At 57.5% G+C, this 16762-nt stretch overlaps 1 protein-coding gene across 1 annotated transcript; it reads left to right on the plus strand.

Annotated features, from left to right (window-relative positions):
* The first annotated feature begins 4860 nt into the window (after window positions 1–4860).
* Window positions 4861–14140, plus strand: DOLPP1 (dolichyldiphosphatase 1). Its single transcript, XM_060608400.3, has 8 exons — window positions 4861–5067; window positions 8537–8637; window positions 8853–8937; window positions 9026–9125; window positions 9346–9444; window positions 9997–10125; window positions 10561–10650; window positions 12641–14140. Exons 1-8 carry the CDS (start codon window positions 4992–4994, stop codon window positions 12675–12677), a joined length of 717 nt encoding a protein of 238 aa, XP_060464383.1. The 5' UTR covers window positions 4861–4991; the 3' UTR covers window positions 12678–14140.
* The last annotated feature ends 2622 nt before the right edge of the window (window positions 14141–16762 follow it).

A 16762-nucleotide genomic window follows, 5' to 3' on the forward strand; every position in this document is an offset into this window, starting at 1 on the left:
CTTCCACGTTGCCATGCTGATGGGTCCATTTGCTTCCTGGGCCATCGCTGGGGACTCGCTCCTTGGGGTGCAGTTGGTGGAGTTTCCGGGAGGGCAAAGGCCGAGGGAAGCCTGGCGAGCCCCTTTGAGGCCACTTGGCAACCCGGCAGCGTGGATGGGTCCCTCAGACAGGGAGGGCCCCTAGGGTTGGGGGTGAGGTGGGGGAGTGGTCAGCACAGTGCTTGAGGCCACTGGTGGGGGACAGCCTGGATCCAGCTCAGGCAGCATCTAGCTAAGGTCACTTCTCTCTGGGCCCCTGTGTCCATCTCCGTAAGACGGGTGTTGGGCCAGCTGTTGGGGGCAGGGGGCAGGCTCAGGTTTAGTCATGTAGACGGCTGAGCCCGTGAGAGCCAGTGCAAAAGGCTGGAGCAGGTAGGAATGGACCAGACCTAAGCCTGCCAGATCTGTAGATGTTTCCACGGCAGTCAGACATCGGTAGGTTATTGGAAAGGTACTCTTTTTTTGTTTGTTTGTTTGTTTGTTTATTGTAGAGAGAGCTTGCGCGAGTCGGGGAGGGGCAGAGAGCGAGGGAGAGAGAATCCCAAGCAGGCTTCCATGCTGTCAGCCCAGAGCCCCACGTGGGTCTCTAACCCACGAACTGTGAGATCATGACCTGAGCTGAAATCAAGAGTCAGATGCTTAATCAACTGAGCCACCCAGGTGCCTCCCCCGCCTCTTTTTAAGTAAACTCTATGCCACACGTGGGGCTTGAGCCCACGACACCAAGATCAAGAGTTGCACGCTCTATCGACTGAGCCAGCCAGGTGCCCCGAGACCATCTGTCTTTCTAACTGGCATCTTCGGGGTCCAGGAGTTCCATAGACTTTCATTGGAATGAGTGTCCTGAGGGTGGCGCCCCACTGGTTGTGTTCATTCTTCATCCCTGATGTGCCCATTCCTGGTCTGGCACTGCCTGAGAACTGGGTTTCTGAAGTGAACGGATGAACCTCTAATCTAGAGGGCAGCAGCACATTTTGGGGAGCAGGCCCAGAGATGGGGAGGTTCCTAAAGGACTCTGAGCACGAACCAGTGCGGCTGGGGTACGGTGCACAGAGTTGGACTTTGTGCCTCTGAGGACTGCCCTGTGAGCTCCCTGCCAGACGAAAGACCAGTCCTGCCTGGGACGCCTGGGGACTTTGGAAGAGCCTGGGTCTCAGGACTCCCCCGAGGACTCCTCCCGGCAAGTGGGAGCAGGAAGCCAGAAGTTGGGCTCATCGGATGCAGGCTGGTTCCAAACCTGGGCCTGCCGAGCAGACAGACCTGGGTTTGAATCCTGGCTCTGACACACTAGCCCGGTGACCTGGCCAATGGGGGCTGGGGGGGGGGGGGGGTGACACTCAAGAGCCTCACTGTCCTCAGCTATAAACTGGGCGCATTCAGAGCCGCTTTGCAGGCTGTAGTGAAGTTAGTGCAAGCGACCAAGAGTGGAGCACCTCCCGGTTTGTTGGGAGCGATACCGGGGGCCTCACTGGTCCACCCCTCAGCTCAGGGAGGAGGCAGGTGGCTCCTGCAGACTCCCGGGAGCCTCCCTGCAGCGTGCACATCCACACTGCCCAGCCTCTCGTCCACATGGCAGCTGGACCCACCATCTCCGCCGTCTCCGGGACCCTGCCACGACTCCCGTGCACGTCTCCGTCAGAAATGCGTCCTCTGGCGCGGCAAAGATATGCACAAGGATGTTCTGAGCAGCACTACTCATAACTCCCCAAACCTGACCCTCCCCCCCCCCCCCCAGTGTCCATCGAGAGTCGAATGGAAAAGAAACTGTGGGGTGTTCACACCATGGAATGCCACTCGGCAAGAGTGAACAACTCATAACTAGAGGCTACAGCATGGATACATCTCACCAATGCAATGCTAGTGAAGGAAGCCCCCTGCAAAAAGTACCTACTGTAGGATCCTGCTTATAGAAAGTACAAAATTCAGGGGCGCCTGGGTGGCTCAGTCGGTTAAGTGTCCAACTTCGGCTCGGGTCATGATCTCGCGGTCCCTGGGTTCGAGCCCTGTGTCGGGCTCTGTGCCGACAGCTCAGAGCCTGGAGCCTGCTTCAGATTCTGTGTCTCCCTCTCTCTCTGCCCCTCCCCCACTCAGTCTCTCTCTCTCTCTCTCTCTCTCTCTCAAAAATAAATAAACATTAAAAAATTAAAAAAAAAAACCCACAAAATTCAGACCAACCTAATGTATGGTGTCACCCTGGAGTGACTAGACAGGGTGTCAGGGTCTCCCAGAGCCCTGGTTCTTGATCTGCGGGCTGCTTACACAAATGTGCTTAGTTTATGGGACTTCATCAAGCTGTACACGTTCAATTCTCGGAATCTCCTATATGAATGTTACATTGTATTAAAAAATTTTTTTTAATGTTTATGTTTGGGGGGGGGGGCAGAGAGAGAGAGAGAGAGAGAGAGAGGGAGACACAGAATCTGGAATCTGAAGCAGGCTCCAGGCTCTGAGCTGTCAGCACAGAGCCTGATGTGGGGCTCAAACCCACAAACCTCAAGATCATGACCTGAGCTGAAGTCGGACACACAACCGACTGATTCATGCAAGCACCCCTAATTTTTTAAATTTTTTAAAGAAGCAAAGCCCAATCAAATAACCAACCCATCCTTCAGAGCTCTCTTCTGTCCTCACCATCGGTGGTAATCTTCAGAGTTTTAGGTGGCCACGCCCCTGCCCGTCCCCCTCCCCCAGCACCTGCCCCCTCCCTCTCTTTTGCCCATTCCATCCAGCCACACTGTGGGGTCAGGACAGTTGCTGATACTGTTCCCTCTGCCAGGAAAATCCCACTCTGGACAACTCCCTCTCAATTTAGAGTTCCTCCTCTTTGTCACTTCCTCCAGAACACTCTCCCTGAGGCAAGAGGACTCTGGAGTCAGATAGGTCTGGGTTTCAGGGGCTTTGCGTCTTTAGGCCTATTTGCTCATCAGTGAAATGGCTGCCGACCAGGCAGGGGCAAAGCAGCCAGGCTCGGGATGGCTGTCCTGCGCCAGAGAACTATTCTGGGAAACTCACAGCCCACTCCTCACACCTCCTGCTTCTCACAGGCTAATAATGGCAGTGCCTGAGGGAGTGGAGGGCAGGTGACAGGGAGGTGGGGCCAGCTGACCCAGACCAACTCAGGCTGGGCCGTATGGGAGCTGAGTACACTTGAGAGCATCTGTGGGCCCTCATGGCTTGCTGGTGGGTGGAGTCACCATCCTGTCGGGACTCAGCCCAGCTCAGCTCATGGTTGTGGCTCGCATGGTTGTGGCAGACTGAGCCCCTCTGGCCGGTGGAACCCTCAGCTTTATTCTTCTCACAAGGTCTTATGCTATTTATCAAGCATTTCTTCTAGCACTGGTCTGGGCCAGGCTCAAATCCGTAACAGGCCCTGTCTTCAAGTTGCCCAGGCTTCTCCACGTGTGGCTAGACGTACTTATATCAGGGTCCCCAGAATACACAGGAATGCAGACTCCAAGACTCCGGCCCAGGAGTCTGGATCAACCCAGGCCCCAGTGGGACCCAGAAATCTGCATTTCTACAAGCTGATCTTGGTGCTGCATGAAGTCAGAGAATCATTGCTTCCTGGAAGACAGACAAGACCAATAATGGTCCAGTGCTGAGGGAGAAGAGGGGTTGCGACTGTGAACCCCGTGCGGGCCTCTCACCTGGCCACGGAAACTTCTAAGTGAGAACAGACACCTGAGCCAGACTTGGCTAGGCAAAGTGGGGCAGAAGGGGTGATGCTTTCCAGGTAGCACAACAGCCTGTACTAAGGCCAGAAGACAAGAAGGGCCGGGCATCTTGCTTGGCCTGAGTAATTCAATCTAACCGGAGAGACCGTGGGGACAGGAGACGGAAAGGTGGGTGGCAAGGTGTGGCTGTTTACGCAGTGCCTTGTGGCCATTGAGAGGAATGTTTCCGGGAAACTAAGCTGTAGGTGGAAAACCGGCCTCTTGTTTAAAATGCTCTCAAGGGGCGCCTGGGTGGCTCAGTCGGTTAAGCGTCCGACTTCGCTCAGGTCACGATCTCGCGGTCCGCGGGTTCGAGCCCCGCGTCGGGCTCTGGGCTGATGGCTCAGAGCCTGGAGCCTGCTTCAGATTCTGTGTTTCCCTCTCTCTCTGCCCCTTCCCCGTTCATGCTGTGTGTCTCTCTGTCTGAAAAATAAATAAACGTTAAAAAAAAAAAATGCTCTCAAGATGCCTAAAGCAAAATAAACGTAACTGAATCAAAGCATCTTTACTATTGGAATGAAAGAAAGGAGTCTTTCTCAACTTCACTTAAACATCCTCGCCGAGCATCAGTTAAGCTTCCGTTCTGTAAAGCATTTAGGGCGCCGAGTGTGCGCCCCGCCCCCGCGGGTCCCCTCCTCCACCCCACACACTTTTAACAGAAGTGCCGCCGGCCAGTAAACAGAGAAAAAGAAGTCTCTTCTGGGTTTTTGGCCTCAGTTTACTCATAAGCAAAAGTGGATCGGCTCTGACCCCAACGTGCCGAGGCTGCTTCCCCGCTTCGAGTATGTCTTCTTACGGGAGCCCAGCGCCCGCCAAACTCGGCCGGGCTTGGGGTGCAGGGGAAGCCTCTGCAGACAAACCAAAGCTCCCACCAAAGTTCAACACGCCCCCCAAGCTAGAGCCTGATTGGCCCGCCCTGCTCACATCGTGAGCCCGCTTCACTTTATGATTGGCTGTTCTCCTTTCTGTTGTGTGCTGGAACCCTCCTCTTCTCTGATTGGCCAGGCTCCTACCTGTGCTCGCCCTGGATTGGACGCCGGCTCGGTCGGCTCGCATGCTCCGGGGCCCGGCTCTCTGATTCGCCACTCGGGTCAGCCAGGGCCGGCACGCTAAATGGCTGCGCCGGTACCTGTATCGGCCTCCGATTGGGCACGCGGCGCCTCCCCGGCGTGATAGGTCAGGACCACCGCCCCCCTGGCTCCCCATTGGCTGCTCGGCGAAGCCCGGTCTCCGGGTAAGATGGCAGCGGACGGACAGTGCTCGCTCCCCGCTTCATGGCGGCCGGTGACCCTCACCCACGTCGAATATCCTACAGGTAAAAGGCGGTCCCGCCTTGCAGGACGCCTTCCTGGGGCCGGGTCATCAGCCCCGGGCGCTCCGGCCGGCGCAAGCCCGCGGAGGGGGCGCCGGGGGACCGAGGTGGGAACTGTCAAATAGTGAGCCATGGAGGGGTTCGGCCGGCGCGCGCGCCGCGCAGGCGCAGTGGTGCGGCGATGAGCTGGGCGAAATTGTGAGCGGCTCGCTCGCGCACTCTGCGGCTGCGCCGTCGGGCCGCTCCCCCGGGTCCCGGGACGTGGGTGGGCTGTAATGGGGCTGGGGTCCGCGTGAGGCGGGGAAGGATGACTGGCCTGGACTTGGGTCCTTCTTCCCTGCCCTCCCTGGAATCAGAGAAGCCAGACTCCCTCGTCTGCGTGCAGGGTGTGCCTGTTTCCTTCAAACAGCGCTTTGGGGCTGCAAAAAGCTCCCCATTGCTGGGAGTGTGCAAACCGAGGCCGGGAAGCTTTTCGTTGTTTGAGTACTTGTGCCACGCCCTGAGCAGGGCCCTGCTCCGCGACAGAGGGAACCGGAGGAGGGGACAGGCGGCCCCTGGGATCTGATTTCTGGAGTTTCCCAATCAGATGCATCTCTAGAAGTGCTGTGTTTTGCAGCCGAGAGGTCCTTTAGCGACAGTTCTGGAGGCTAGTAGAGCGGTGTAGAGCTTGGGCCTTAGGATCAGAGGTATCTGGGCTCAAGTTCGGGCTGAGGCTTGGTGCAAGTGACTTCGCCTCTCTGTGCCTCAGTCAGTTCATCTCTAAAGTGGGACTGATCACAGTGCGTTCCTTCTAGTGGCGATGTGAGAAACAACACGAGGTGTGAGAAATGCTGAGTGCCATGCCTGGGACACAACGAGCATTCAGCATGGAACTGCAGTTAATATTGTCTTCCCAGGACCCTCAGGGCCAACCCACCCTCCCTGGGTAGGATGATTGGGTATTGGGTGAGGCTGGGGGCCCCTCATGGAGCCCTGATTTGCCCCAGGACGGGGGGGTGGGGGGGGTCTACTCACGCTTCTCTCTGGTGCAGAGATGTGAGAACCTGACCCTGCTGAGGGCCCCAGGGCTGGATGCCAGGGAACTTTGACCCTAAGTATGCTGGGTTATACTGGGGGCAGGGCAGCCCTGCCAGGCACTGGACTCTACCTGCCCGCCCACCCACCCACCATTTATGCCCACCATTCATTCAGCTGGTATTTGCTGAGCACCTCCTGGGTGCTAGGCCCTGAGCTAGCTCTGCGTTTAGAACGATGAACAGGCCCATATGCCCCCTGCGCTATGGACTGTGAAGAAAACCCACTTTACATGAGGGAAACTGAGGCCTGGAGAGGGGAAGGAACTTGCCTAAGCCTTAGTACCTTCATTATTTCCCCTCTGTGGCCTCTGATTAGCTTCTCTGCTCACAAATGAGAAGAAGGAACCTGGTGTTCATGAGCGGCACGACACAGGCTGTGTTGAGGGACCCTTTGCAGGGACTGTGGGTGTCTGGAGGAGGGACCTGGGTGAATCTGGGGGCCTCCTCTGAGGTCTAGTCCTCTGCTGACTCCTCTGTAGCCCCTTTCGTGCCCTCATCACACTGATCCTTGCTTCCTTCACCCCTTCTCTACTCGTTTAGCATCAGTTTTGAGCCTGCTTAAGTGCCAGATGCTGTACTGGGCTTGGGGGATTGAGCAGGGTGTAGAGACCCCGTCCTGCTCTCCTGGAGCCTACCGTGTAGAGGGAGAAACACTGGCCCCATATCTATACTAACGAGTGCATCATAAGCGATGCCCTGGTTACAGATTCCCCCACAGACTTAGAGCTCTGCAATGGCAGGAACGTCTCTCTCTCTCTCTCTCTTCTTTTTTTTTTTTTTTTTTTTTGCAGCTGTGGTGGGTACTTAATTTATGTTGCATTAACCCAGGCAGCATCTTGATTGGGGGAGCCTGTGTGTGCAAAGGTCCAGAAGTGGGACAGGGCCAGGATCATTCAGGGAGCTAGAGTTCTGTCCTGGGAACTGTGGCAGAGGTGGGAGGACTGCAGGGCCTGATGAGCTGAGCTGAGATGGGGTTCATCCCAAGGGCAGAGGGAACCATGGAGGGGCTTAGATCAGAGTGGTGAGGCCAGAGTCTCTACAGCACCTGCGGGAGGGTCCAAGGGTAGCATCGGCTGTGGGACGGGCCAGGCATCAGCTGGGTAGCCAAGAGACCCCGAGTCTCAGAGCTGGAAGGGACCAGGCCATCAGGTAGATGAGGGAGGAGACAAAGGCCTAGAAAAGGGGAGGGCCTCACCCAGTGTCACCTAGTGAGCTTGGGGCAGCACTAGCCTTTGACCCAGGTTGCTGGCCTATCCCCCACCCCCATGCCAGTTCCAAGCCAGTCCTGCCGTGGATAGATGTGAGTGAGGCCAGGTGTGGGAGCATCTATCTCTTCAACCTGGACTCTGACCTCAGCCCTGCGTGGGCACCTTCCTGCTGCCTGTGTGAAGCCAGGCTGGTGGTGTGGACCATTTCCCCTGCTGGGTTCTCCCAACATGGAAGTGTCCGGGGTGCCAGGGGCTGAGCTGGGTGTCTCACAGGCCTGGCCGCATCAAAGCTCACACAGCTGTAAGATGTGAGTGCTAATATCCCCTTTTCACTGCCACAGGAACTGCTCCATGAGCCATGCATGCCCTTTGACCCCAGAGTAGCCACGCAGCGTCCAATCTCTGATGGTGAGGGCAACCTTTGGACTCACTGTCAGCTCTGCCGTTAACCAAAGGGGAAAGTGGCTCTTGTCTCTTGGTTTCAGCGTCCTCAGCTCTCAAAAGGGTTCCTGATCCTTGCATGGCCTCCTTTCCAGGCCCGTTAGCAGGGTGAAAAGCGGGTAGGAGGTGCCAGTTTTTTGCCAGTGGAGAGGCTGCCATATTGGGCAAAGCAGCCTCGCCCCTCTCCTCACTTGGTCCCTGTCGGGAGCCTGCAGGGTCCAGAGACGATCAGGTTCCCCTGGAGGCCCAGGACGAGGCTGGCACAGCCCTAGCACGGCACTGTGTTCCAGAGGCCCTTGTATGCCTGCCGGGCAGCCTTGGGATACGGGGCCTGGCCTCTTAGCTCAGACCCGGCTGGGTTCAAATTCCTGCTTTGGGTGGTGGGTTTACTACCTGGACCAGGCCCGAGGCTAGGATTTTAGTCCAGACCTCATCGCTTTCTCACTGTGTGACTCCAGGCAAGTCACGCAACCCATATGGGTCCCAGTTTGTTCATCCACAGAATGGGGCCAGTGAAGCACCTGCTTTAAACCATGCACATTAGGGCTTGTGCCCATGACTGAGTTGGTATGGTACCCTGGTTGACTGAGGCGTCCATGGCTGCCTGGTCCTGCCCTCTGGGCCCTCCTGGGGCCTCCTTTCTGGCTCAGACCTCACTTGACTTGCTGGGTGCTGGCCCCTTTTCTGACTACTGTGCGTGGCTCATCCTGTTCTCCCTGTCTGCCCCAACCCCCCCCCCCCCCCCAGGTGATCTCTCTGGCCACCTCCTTGCCTACCTGAGCCTCAGCCCTGTATTTGTCATTGTTGGTTTTGTGACCCTCATCATATTCAAGCGGGAACTGCACACGGTGAGTGAGTCCGGCCCTGCCCAGCCGTCCGCTGCCCCCACGCCAGGGAGGAGGGGTTCTAAACCGTTTAATCCCAGCTACTTTGCTTTCCCTGCCTTCACCTTCTGGGTTGTTTACTGGTTGGGTTGGGAGGCTCGATCAGATGCCACAGTCTCTGGGCCTGGGTGGTGGCTAGTAGGCACAGAGGCCCAGCTGACCACATATCTTCCTGGCAGATCTCATTCCTCGGGGGCCTGGCACTGAACGAGGGGGTCAACTGGCTGATCAAACACGTGATCCAGGAGCCACGGCCCTGTGGAGGTAGGGCCTGGGCCGTGGGGTCTGGGGGTGCCCAGGTCAGGATGCTACCGCGACGCCTACATCCTTCCATCCTGCTCTCTTCTCCCAGGCCCCCACGAGGCAGTGGGCACCAAGTACGGGATGCCCTCCAGCCATTCCCAGTTCATGTGGTTCTTCTCCGTCTATTCCTTCCTTTTCCTGTATTTAAGGTAAGCTTCTGCTCTGGCCGGGGTGGCCTTGAACTGGCCCAGGCTGGGCTCTGCCAGGAACTCACTCTCAGCCCTTCGGACACCCTTGGGGCTTGGGGGTGGGAGGAGCTGCCACCAAGGAAGACATGTCCAAGCAGTATTTGGAGAGGGCTGGGGGCTGTTGGGGAGGCCTGGGCTCCAGGCTGTGGGCTGAGGCCACCTGATGGGCCTGTTTTCCTAGAATGCACCAAACAAACAACGCCAGGTTCCTGGACTTGCTGTGGAGGCACGTGCTCTCCCTGGGTCTTCTCACCGCCGCCTTTCTAGTCTCCTATAGCAGGTATGGAGGGAGGGAGAGCCCCTACCACCCCCACCCCCACCCCGCCCACTGGGATCTGGCTGGATTTGTGGTCCCTGTTGGACCTCCCTGTGGACCGGAGTCCCACAGCCTGTAGAGCAGCGCTGGGAAGGGGGTCCCAGGCCCCTTGTTTTAAAGGGCTAGGACTCCGGCTCCCCCTTCTAGCCCAGTCCATGCTCTCTCCTCTGGGCTGAGCCCAAGGTCCTGGGGACACCTGCACACATCAGCCATCTGTTCCCAGTGTCCCAGAGGAGCTTCTTGGAGACAAACTCAGAGCCGAAGGCTGAACAGAAGGCAGATCCCAGCCGAACCAGCCCTTCAGTTCTGTGGTTGGGGGAGCAGCCATTGGGGTCCAACCCCCTGCCTCCTTCTGGAAATAGCTTGGAGGCTGTGTAGTCACAGGAGTCTGTCCCATCTGCGTGCGTCCCTGCCGTGTGCACGCATAGGTCCCTGGGAAGCCGGCACTCGGGCTGGGAGATCGTGCAGGCCTGTGGCCGGCTGGCTTTCATGAACTTCCCTCTGTCCTTGGCCCAGGGTCTACCTGCTGTATCACACCTGGAGCCAGGTGCTCTATGGGGGCGTTGCTGGGAGCCTCATGGCCATCGCCTGGTTCGTCTTCACCCAGGAGGTCCTCACCCCGCTGTTCCCTAGGATAGCAGCCTGGTAACTGCCTCCTGGCCTTGTGGCTGCCCCACCCACCTCTGCCCCCAGCCTCGGGCCCCCTGGGAGGGCCCTAGCGTCCCCGCGTCTGGTGGGCATGGGCTGCAGGCCCTGCTTGCCTGGCATCCTCCTCCCCCAAGGTTTTTCTCAAGCCCAGAAGCCAGGGTACCATTTTCTGTCCTCAACTAGGCTCTCAAGGACTTAGGAAGCAGCCTGAGGCCTACTGGGCTATGCACACCGTGGGGCAGTGCCTCTGCCCGAGTGTCACACTGGCGACATGTCTGGGTCTCTCAGCAGCTGGGTCACAGGCCAGGCAAAGGCTCTCTGAGCAGTGGGGGAGGGTGCATCACCAGCCCCAGGCACTGGTGGGGGAGTCTGGTTTGGTGATAGGCTCACGTCCTGATGCGGTCCTGGCTTTCTGGGTGTCTGTCTCTCCAGGCCTATCTCTGAGTTCTTCCTCATCCGAGACACGAGCCTCATTCCCAACGTACTCTGGTTTGAGTACACGGTAACCCGGGCAGAAGCCAGGTGAGTCAGGGGACAGCAGTCACTGGGTCCTGACTCAGTGGGGGCCCCCTGTTTCGGAGGGCTCCCCCATAGCCAGGCACTTGCCTGAGCACTTTTCTTGTACTACCTCATTGAACCTCCCTTGGGGCCCACTTTACGGAGGAGAAACGGAGGCTCAAAGGAAGAGAGGAGGAGTCACTTGACTGGGGATTTGCAGATGGTGGATGGGGGAGCTTGGCAAGAAACCCAGGCCGTCTGGCCCAGAGCTGTGCTTGTAGTCTCCACAGTTCAGAACCAGACAGCTGGGCAGCCGAGATTCTCAGCGTTGCCGAATGTGGATGCCCCTGGGGGTCATTTAGTCCAGACACTTTCCTACAGATGGGTAAACCGAGGCATAGGAAGTTAGGGGCTGCCCGTGGATGCATAGCAAGTGGGAGCAAAGCTGGGCTCTGGAACCTCCTGACTCGACTGTCCTTGTCCACTCACCCCACATCCTGGGTGGGGTGTCAGCTGGGCTGAGGAACGCCTGGTTTCTCCCCAGGCTCAGAAGGGAAGCTGAGGTGAGGCCAGGCTCCAGAGTAAGCCTGGGAGGTTTCCTGGGGGATGCTGGCGAGAGGAGCCCGGGGGCAGGCTGGGGCAGGGTGTCGCGGCATCCGAGAAGTCTGTCTGGTGCATCGTGGTCCAAATTATCCTAATGAGCTTAAGGGTAAAGTCCTGGATCCATGAGGAAAGGGGATTTGAGGGGGTTAGGGCAGGCAATCCCATTATTGGTGGAAGGGCCTCTCCTGGCCCAGCCCCACCCCACCTGGCTGGCCGCCACCTGCCTTCATCAACCAAAATTTCCATGTGCACCTGCTCCGTGCTGGGCTGTTGGGTAGCACAGAGCGAGATGGTCACGGCAAGCAGGGGGGACAGGAGGAATGAAGCACCTGTGTGATCGGTGCCCTGGGCCTGAGAGCCCGTGACAAGATCCTGAGGGAACAGCACCCGAAAAGCTTCTGAGGCAGGATGACACTTGGTGAGTCTTCCAAATAGAGGCCGATGTGGCTGGAGCTCGGGGAATGAGGGGACAGGGACAGGGGATGAGCCTGGGGCCACATCATGCAGGATCTGTCTGGTGGGCATGGTTCGTCTTCCGAATTAAAAAAAAATTTTTTTTAACTTTAATTTTGAGAGACTGTGAGCAGCGGAGGGGAGTGTGAGAGAGGGAGAGAGAGGGACAGAGGCTCAGAAGTGGGCACTGTGTTGACAGCAGCGAGCCTCACGCGGGTCTTGTACCCACAAACCGCGAGATCATGACCTGAGCCAAAGTCGGACGCTCAACTGACTGAGCCACCCAGGCGCCCCCATTTTTTGAAAGTTATGTGGGACTCTAGTCAAGCCCATTCATTCTCCTTTCTGAGCCTCAATGAGCCCCGTTAGAAGATGGGGGACGCTATCCCTGCTTCCCCCAGGTGGCTGGGCCCATCATGGATATAGTCCTTCCTCCAACCAGATAACTCAAGTCCCCTGTATAACATCCATCGGTCCTTCTGTCTTTGCTTACGCGCTTCCAGGTGGAGAACCCGCTATCTTTTGTCTGTTTCAGTTGTTGGTAACAGAGCCCTGCTTGTGCTGGCCTATCTGTCATCCCCATAATTAGTTGGATTCCAGCCAGGTCCCTCTGGCTTCAGGTCTCTCGTCCTGGGCCCCACCTCTGCCGCAGTCTCCTGGCTCTGTTCCTGAACTCCAGAGCCGAGATGTCTGGGGCACAGTCCCGGGCCAGAGACACCGATCCTCTCTAGGGTCCAAATCCCAGGTGCTAGGGCAGCAGCTCTGATCGGCCCAGCTTGAGTCAATCACTGGGGCTACAGGGGTGGGCATTCACCCATTTTGATGGGACCGTGGATAGGGAGGGGACAGCTGAGGGCATGGGTCACTGAGTGCCAGGACTCCCCTCATTTGACCCCGCCCCCCCCGCCCCCCGCCCCGGAATCCTCCTCACATTTGACCCCCATCCCCCACTTTGCAGGAACAGACAACGTAAGCTGGGGACGAAACTGCAGTGACCGGTGAGTGTGGCTGGGTCCAGCCTCCAGATCTGGCCTGCATGATGCCTTGCAGGATGGACAGAATGACAGAGGGTTGAAGCAGAGACCTCTACAGACCCAAGTCACCAAGTGGAGCCTTTTTTTTCTTCTTTTAATTTTAATGAACAAGGTGGACCAAAGGGCCGAGCCGGCCCCTCAACCGGGACCCTGGAGGGCCTGCTGCCAAGGGGCACACGGCCAGAGACCCTCGCTGTGCTGCTGCCAGCCCCTGGTCAGGCGGAAAGCGCCCTCGGCATGGGCACCGGGGTGTGGCGTAGAGAGGAGGAGGGCTTGCGCCCCTGGTCGCAGGGCCAGGAAATCCAGGTGGCGTGAAAAATACACACTATTTATTTTTTGGTTTTGTCAAAGGCAGATGGGCTTTTGGGGACGGGGCGGGAAGGGCCCATCTGCTCTGCCCTGGATGCCCTGCACACAGAGGAGGGGCTGAGGTCAGCCTCCCCGGGGCCCTTTGCCCTGGGCCCAGGGGACGGACCGCCGCTCCCTCGGCCTGAGAGGTGGCCTGGGGGCCCAGGAGGAGACAAGCACCCCCCCACGCCCTCCGTGCCACCAATGCCATTCCAGAACTTCGTTCAGTGTTTCCTTGTCTGGGGGGCAGGGCCCAGAGAGAGCGCGCATCTGGCGGCTGCTATCATTGTTCTCTACCCCATGTCGACCCTGCACCACAAGGGCTTTCTCCGGTCCCCTGTCCCCAAGACAATGGTCCCCTTCTGACAAAAGAGCCTGCACATGTGGGTGAGCAAACCCAGGCTGTTTACAGCTCTTTTTTGTCCTGCCATCTAGTAGCAGTTAGTTTTCATCTCCACCCCGACAAAGGGCAGAGGAACCAGGAGCCGGGTGAGGGGAGTGGAGCCGTGGGTGCGTGATGTCCCTGTCCTTCCCTTTCCTTCCTTTCCTTCCATGTGCTCTGAACGTTCCCTTGTCCTTCCCGATGCCCTCCCGAGAGCCTGGGCACCTGCTCGGGTGCCCTTAAGCCTGCGTCCGGGGTGTGGGTGCCCAGATCCCCACTGTCCAGCATGGAACCCGATCTCTGAAGTCTGACTCTCAGATGGAGCTGTGGAGAAGAGATGCTTCCAGACTCTTTGGAAGTTTCGAGAATCGAACCAAGCTGCTCGGGAGCTGTGTTCTACACCCCCCACCCCACCCTTTTTTCTTTGTGGAGGTTCCTAATCTGCTGCTGAAGCACAATATTCCGGTGCTTTCTTTTCTCATTTGGTCAAGACAGTGTCCAAAAGCCATTCCGGATGCCAGGACCAGGGGCCTATTTCTGGGGAAGGTCGGTCAGTCCCCACGTTTTCCTCCCCTTCCCTTCTTACTTTTATTTTTTACTTTTTGCCTGAGACAAGCCAAGTGTGAGGTGGTTTGATTTAAGAAAAATCAATGAAATTGTTTACTATTGTTTTAAAATAAAATCTTGAACTCTGGCGGCCTGAGCACGTGAACTCATGAGAGGAAGCTGGGGGTGCCTTTGGGGACATGTGACCCTGAGGGGCAAGGCTACGGCAAACACCATAAAATCATAAGCTCTCCAAGACCTCTAGTCCCTCCCAGCCCCCGAACGTGGGGTCGGAACCGCCTCTGTGACGTTCCCCACCGGTGTCTGAGGAGATCTCGCAGTCTGTCGTTCAGTTACCAGTCTCCCCATTTCTTAGTCCTGCTCTGCCCCGCTGCGTGGTCCTGGCTGGCTCTGGCCCTGCTCCCGGGCCCGTTCCCCCTCTGGTGACAGCCCTTGAGGACTGGGCATGGGTGCCCTTCCTAAGCCTCTGCCACCTCCACTCTCTAATCTGTTTTTCTTGAGCGCGTGGACAGGTGAGCATCTCGCTTCGCAAGAACTAACTGCAGACTGAGCCGGATGTTTGCGGAGGCCCTTATGGGAGTGAGCTGGGTACAAGTCCAACTCAAGGGCTGGCCCCAGGCAGGCAGTCTAGTCCTTCCTTGGTCCACAAAGCAGAGGTGCCATAGGGCTACACTAGACACCCTCGGGGGCAGGGTGAACCGGAACTGTCTGTCCTCACAGGAGCTTGGAGGCTGGGGCCGGATCCCTGTTGAGTCCACAGAACCTTGACGTTCGGTTACGGTGACCTCACCCCCGGTGCGCAGCAGGAGCAAACAAATCTCTGGAGGCACTTTCACCCCAGATTTGAGTTACTTATGTAAACAGTTTTATATTTGTGGTGCACAAGATACAGAGCGAGGTGGCCAGGTACAGAAGGAAGCCGCGTCGTGACCGAGAGCCCGCAGGAAGCAGGCAATGGAGGCAGACCCGTACAGACCAGAATGGCACCGGCACGGTCAGCCACAGGCTACATCGTTTTCACTGTTTGAAGGAAATAAAAGACAGACTTGAAAATATCTGTAGGGAACGGGAAACTAAAGTGAGATCTGACAGGTTTTAAAATGAAATTTTAAAAAGGTTTAAAAAAGGGCGCCTGGGTGGCTCCGTCGGTTGAGCGTCCGACTTCGGCTCAGGTTATGATCCTGCGGTCGGTGGGTTCGAGCCCCGCGTCCGGCTCTGTGCTGACAGCTCGGAGGCTGGAGCCCGCTTCGGATTCCGTGTCTCCCTCTCCCTGCCCTTCCCCCACTTGTGTTGTCTGTCTGTCTGTCTCTCTCAAAAATGAGTAAACATCTGGGTTCCCTGAGTCCCGGGTGGACTCACTGCCTTCACCCCCCTTGACAGCCCTCCCCGTGACCCCCCTCTGCCTACCATCCCCATCTTCGGGCAGCCCTGCTCCTCCCCGTCCCCTGCAGTCTGGTCCCCAAGCCTCGCCGACTCTACTTGGTAAACATGTTTGAAATGTCGGCCTTCCCCCACTGGCCAGGCCCCCCCCCCCTGGAGGCAGTGAAGCCTCCCCATACGGTTCCCCCACCCCCAGCCCACCCGGGCCCCCCTTCAACGCATTCCTCAGCACCTTCCTAAAACACCCTCCTCTGTCTCGGGAGAAAGCCGGGTGTTTGGCCTGGCCCCCGGACGGGGCCTCAGGTGGTCCTGCCGTCACCTCACCTGGCAGACTCCTGTCCCTGCACTTTCCCAGTGAAGAGGGCCCAAATCAAGTTCGTGCCAACGTGGACAAACTTTTAGGGGATGGATCTAGGTAAAAAAATCGAGTAACATTCAGTCATTCATTGTCTTGCATGTTCAAATTTAATGATGTATCGCACAAAATATAGAGCTGCTCTTTTGCACTCGTATTTTGCAAAAACAAACGAACCACAAAAAACCCACCGCCACCCGCAAAAACGAGTTCGTCATCTGTGTCACTGGCCTCGGGGTCTGCGGGCTCCCGGGGGCCCACAGTGCTGTGGGTCTGCTGGCGAAGAGCACGATGGTGTCCCCAGAATTTGTTTCCCAAGACGCAAGTGCCTCTTGGTGTAACATCCCAACGGGTGGATCTAAAAACTCGATCCTGTAGGAGTGGGCGATCTCCCCAACACTTACCTCCCCAAATGTCCAGAGGCCTTCAGAATACTTGCCTGTCCCCCATCTAACGCTCGGAGAGGGTGAGGTCACAGGCCACGGCCTCAGCAATAATGACTGAATCTTCATGGTTTCTTTGCCTTTCCTCATCTCCCCCTACCCCCCACCGGCCAGTTCCGCCAGGGGACCTTCATGCATTCCACACGACGCTGCTCGGGGTTGTCTTTGCTAAACGTGTCTTCCCCAACCGGTACTTTTTGGCTCCAGAAAACGGAATGAGCCTCTGTAGCATGAGGCCTGTGACCACTCAAGGGCAAGGGGACACCCTCACTCCTGAAGGATCTAGCTTTTTGGGGAACAAGGTCTTGCCTTATATTTGGACTCACGCAGTTCTTAGCACTTGAGCCTCTGGAGTCCTGGGCATCTGTCCAGGCACTGTCCTTGGCTTGGATCCCTCTCCCTGCTCTCCTGCTGCCCCAGGCCGGGTTGGGTGTAGGCCCCCTGCCGCCGCGGTGCGGCTTCCCCGGTAATCGCTCAACTCCTGCTGCGGGACCTGCTCCTGAGAGTCCCAGGAGCCTCCAGAGGGAGGAGCACCACCTCCATTGTATAGACGAGGACACCCAGGCACAGG

Source organism: Panthera onca, chromosome D4 (assembly GCF_046562875.1).
Source record: "Panthera onca isolate mPanOnc1 chromosome D4, mPanOnc1 haplotype 2, whole genome shotgun sequence".
NCBI lineage: Eukaryota > Metazoa > Chordata > Mammalia > Carnivora > Felidae > Panthera > Panthera onca.

Bases quoted from the DNA above. Each gene is read 5' to 3' on its own strand.
- DOLPP1 (XM_060608400.3), top strand. From the start codon at position 4,992: ATGGCAGCGGACGGACAGTGCTCGCTCCCCGCTTCATGGCGGCCGGTG. The intron at 8,938-9,025 runs GTAGGGCCTGGG...CTCTTCTCCCAG, and splicing joins GGAGCCACGGCCCTGTGGAG to GCCCCCACGAGGCAGTGGGC. The intron at 10,126-10,560 runs GTAACTGCCTCC...CTGTCTCTCCAG, and splicing joins TTCCCTAGGATAGCAGCCTG to GCCTATCTCTGAGTTCTTCC.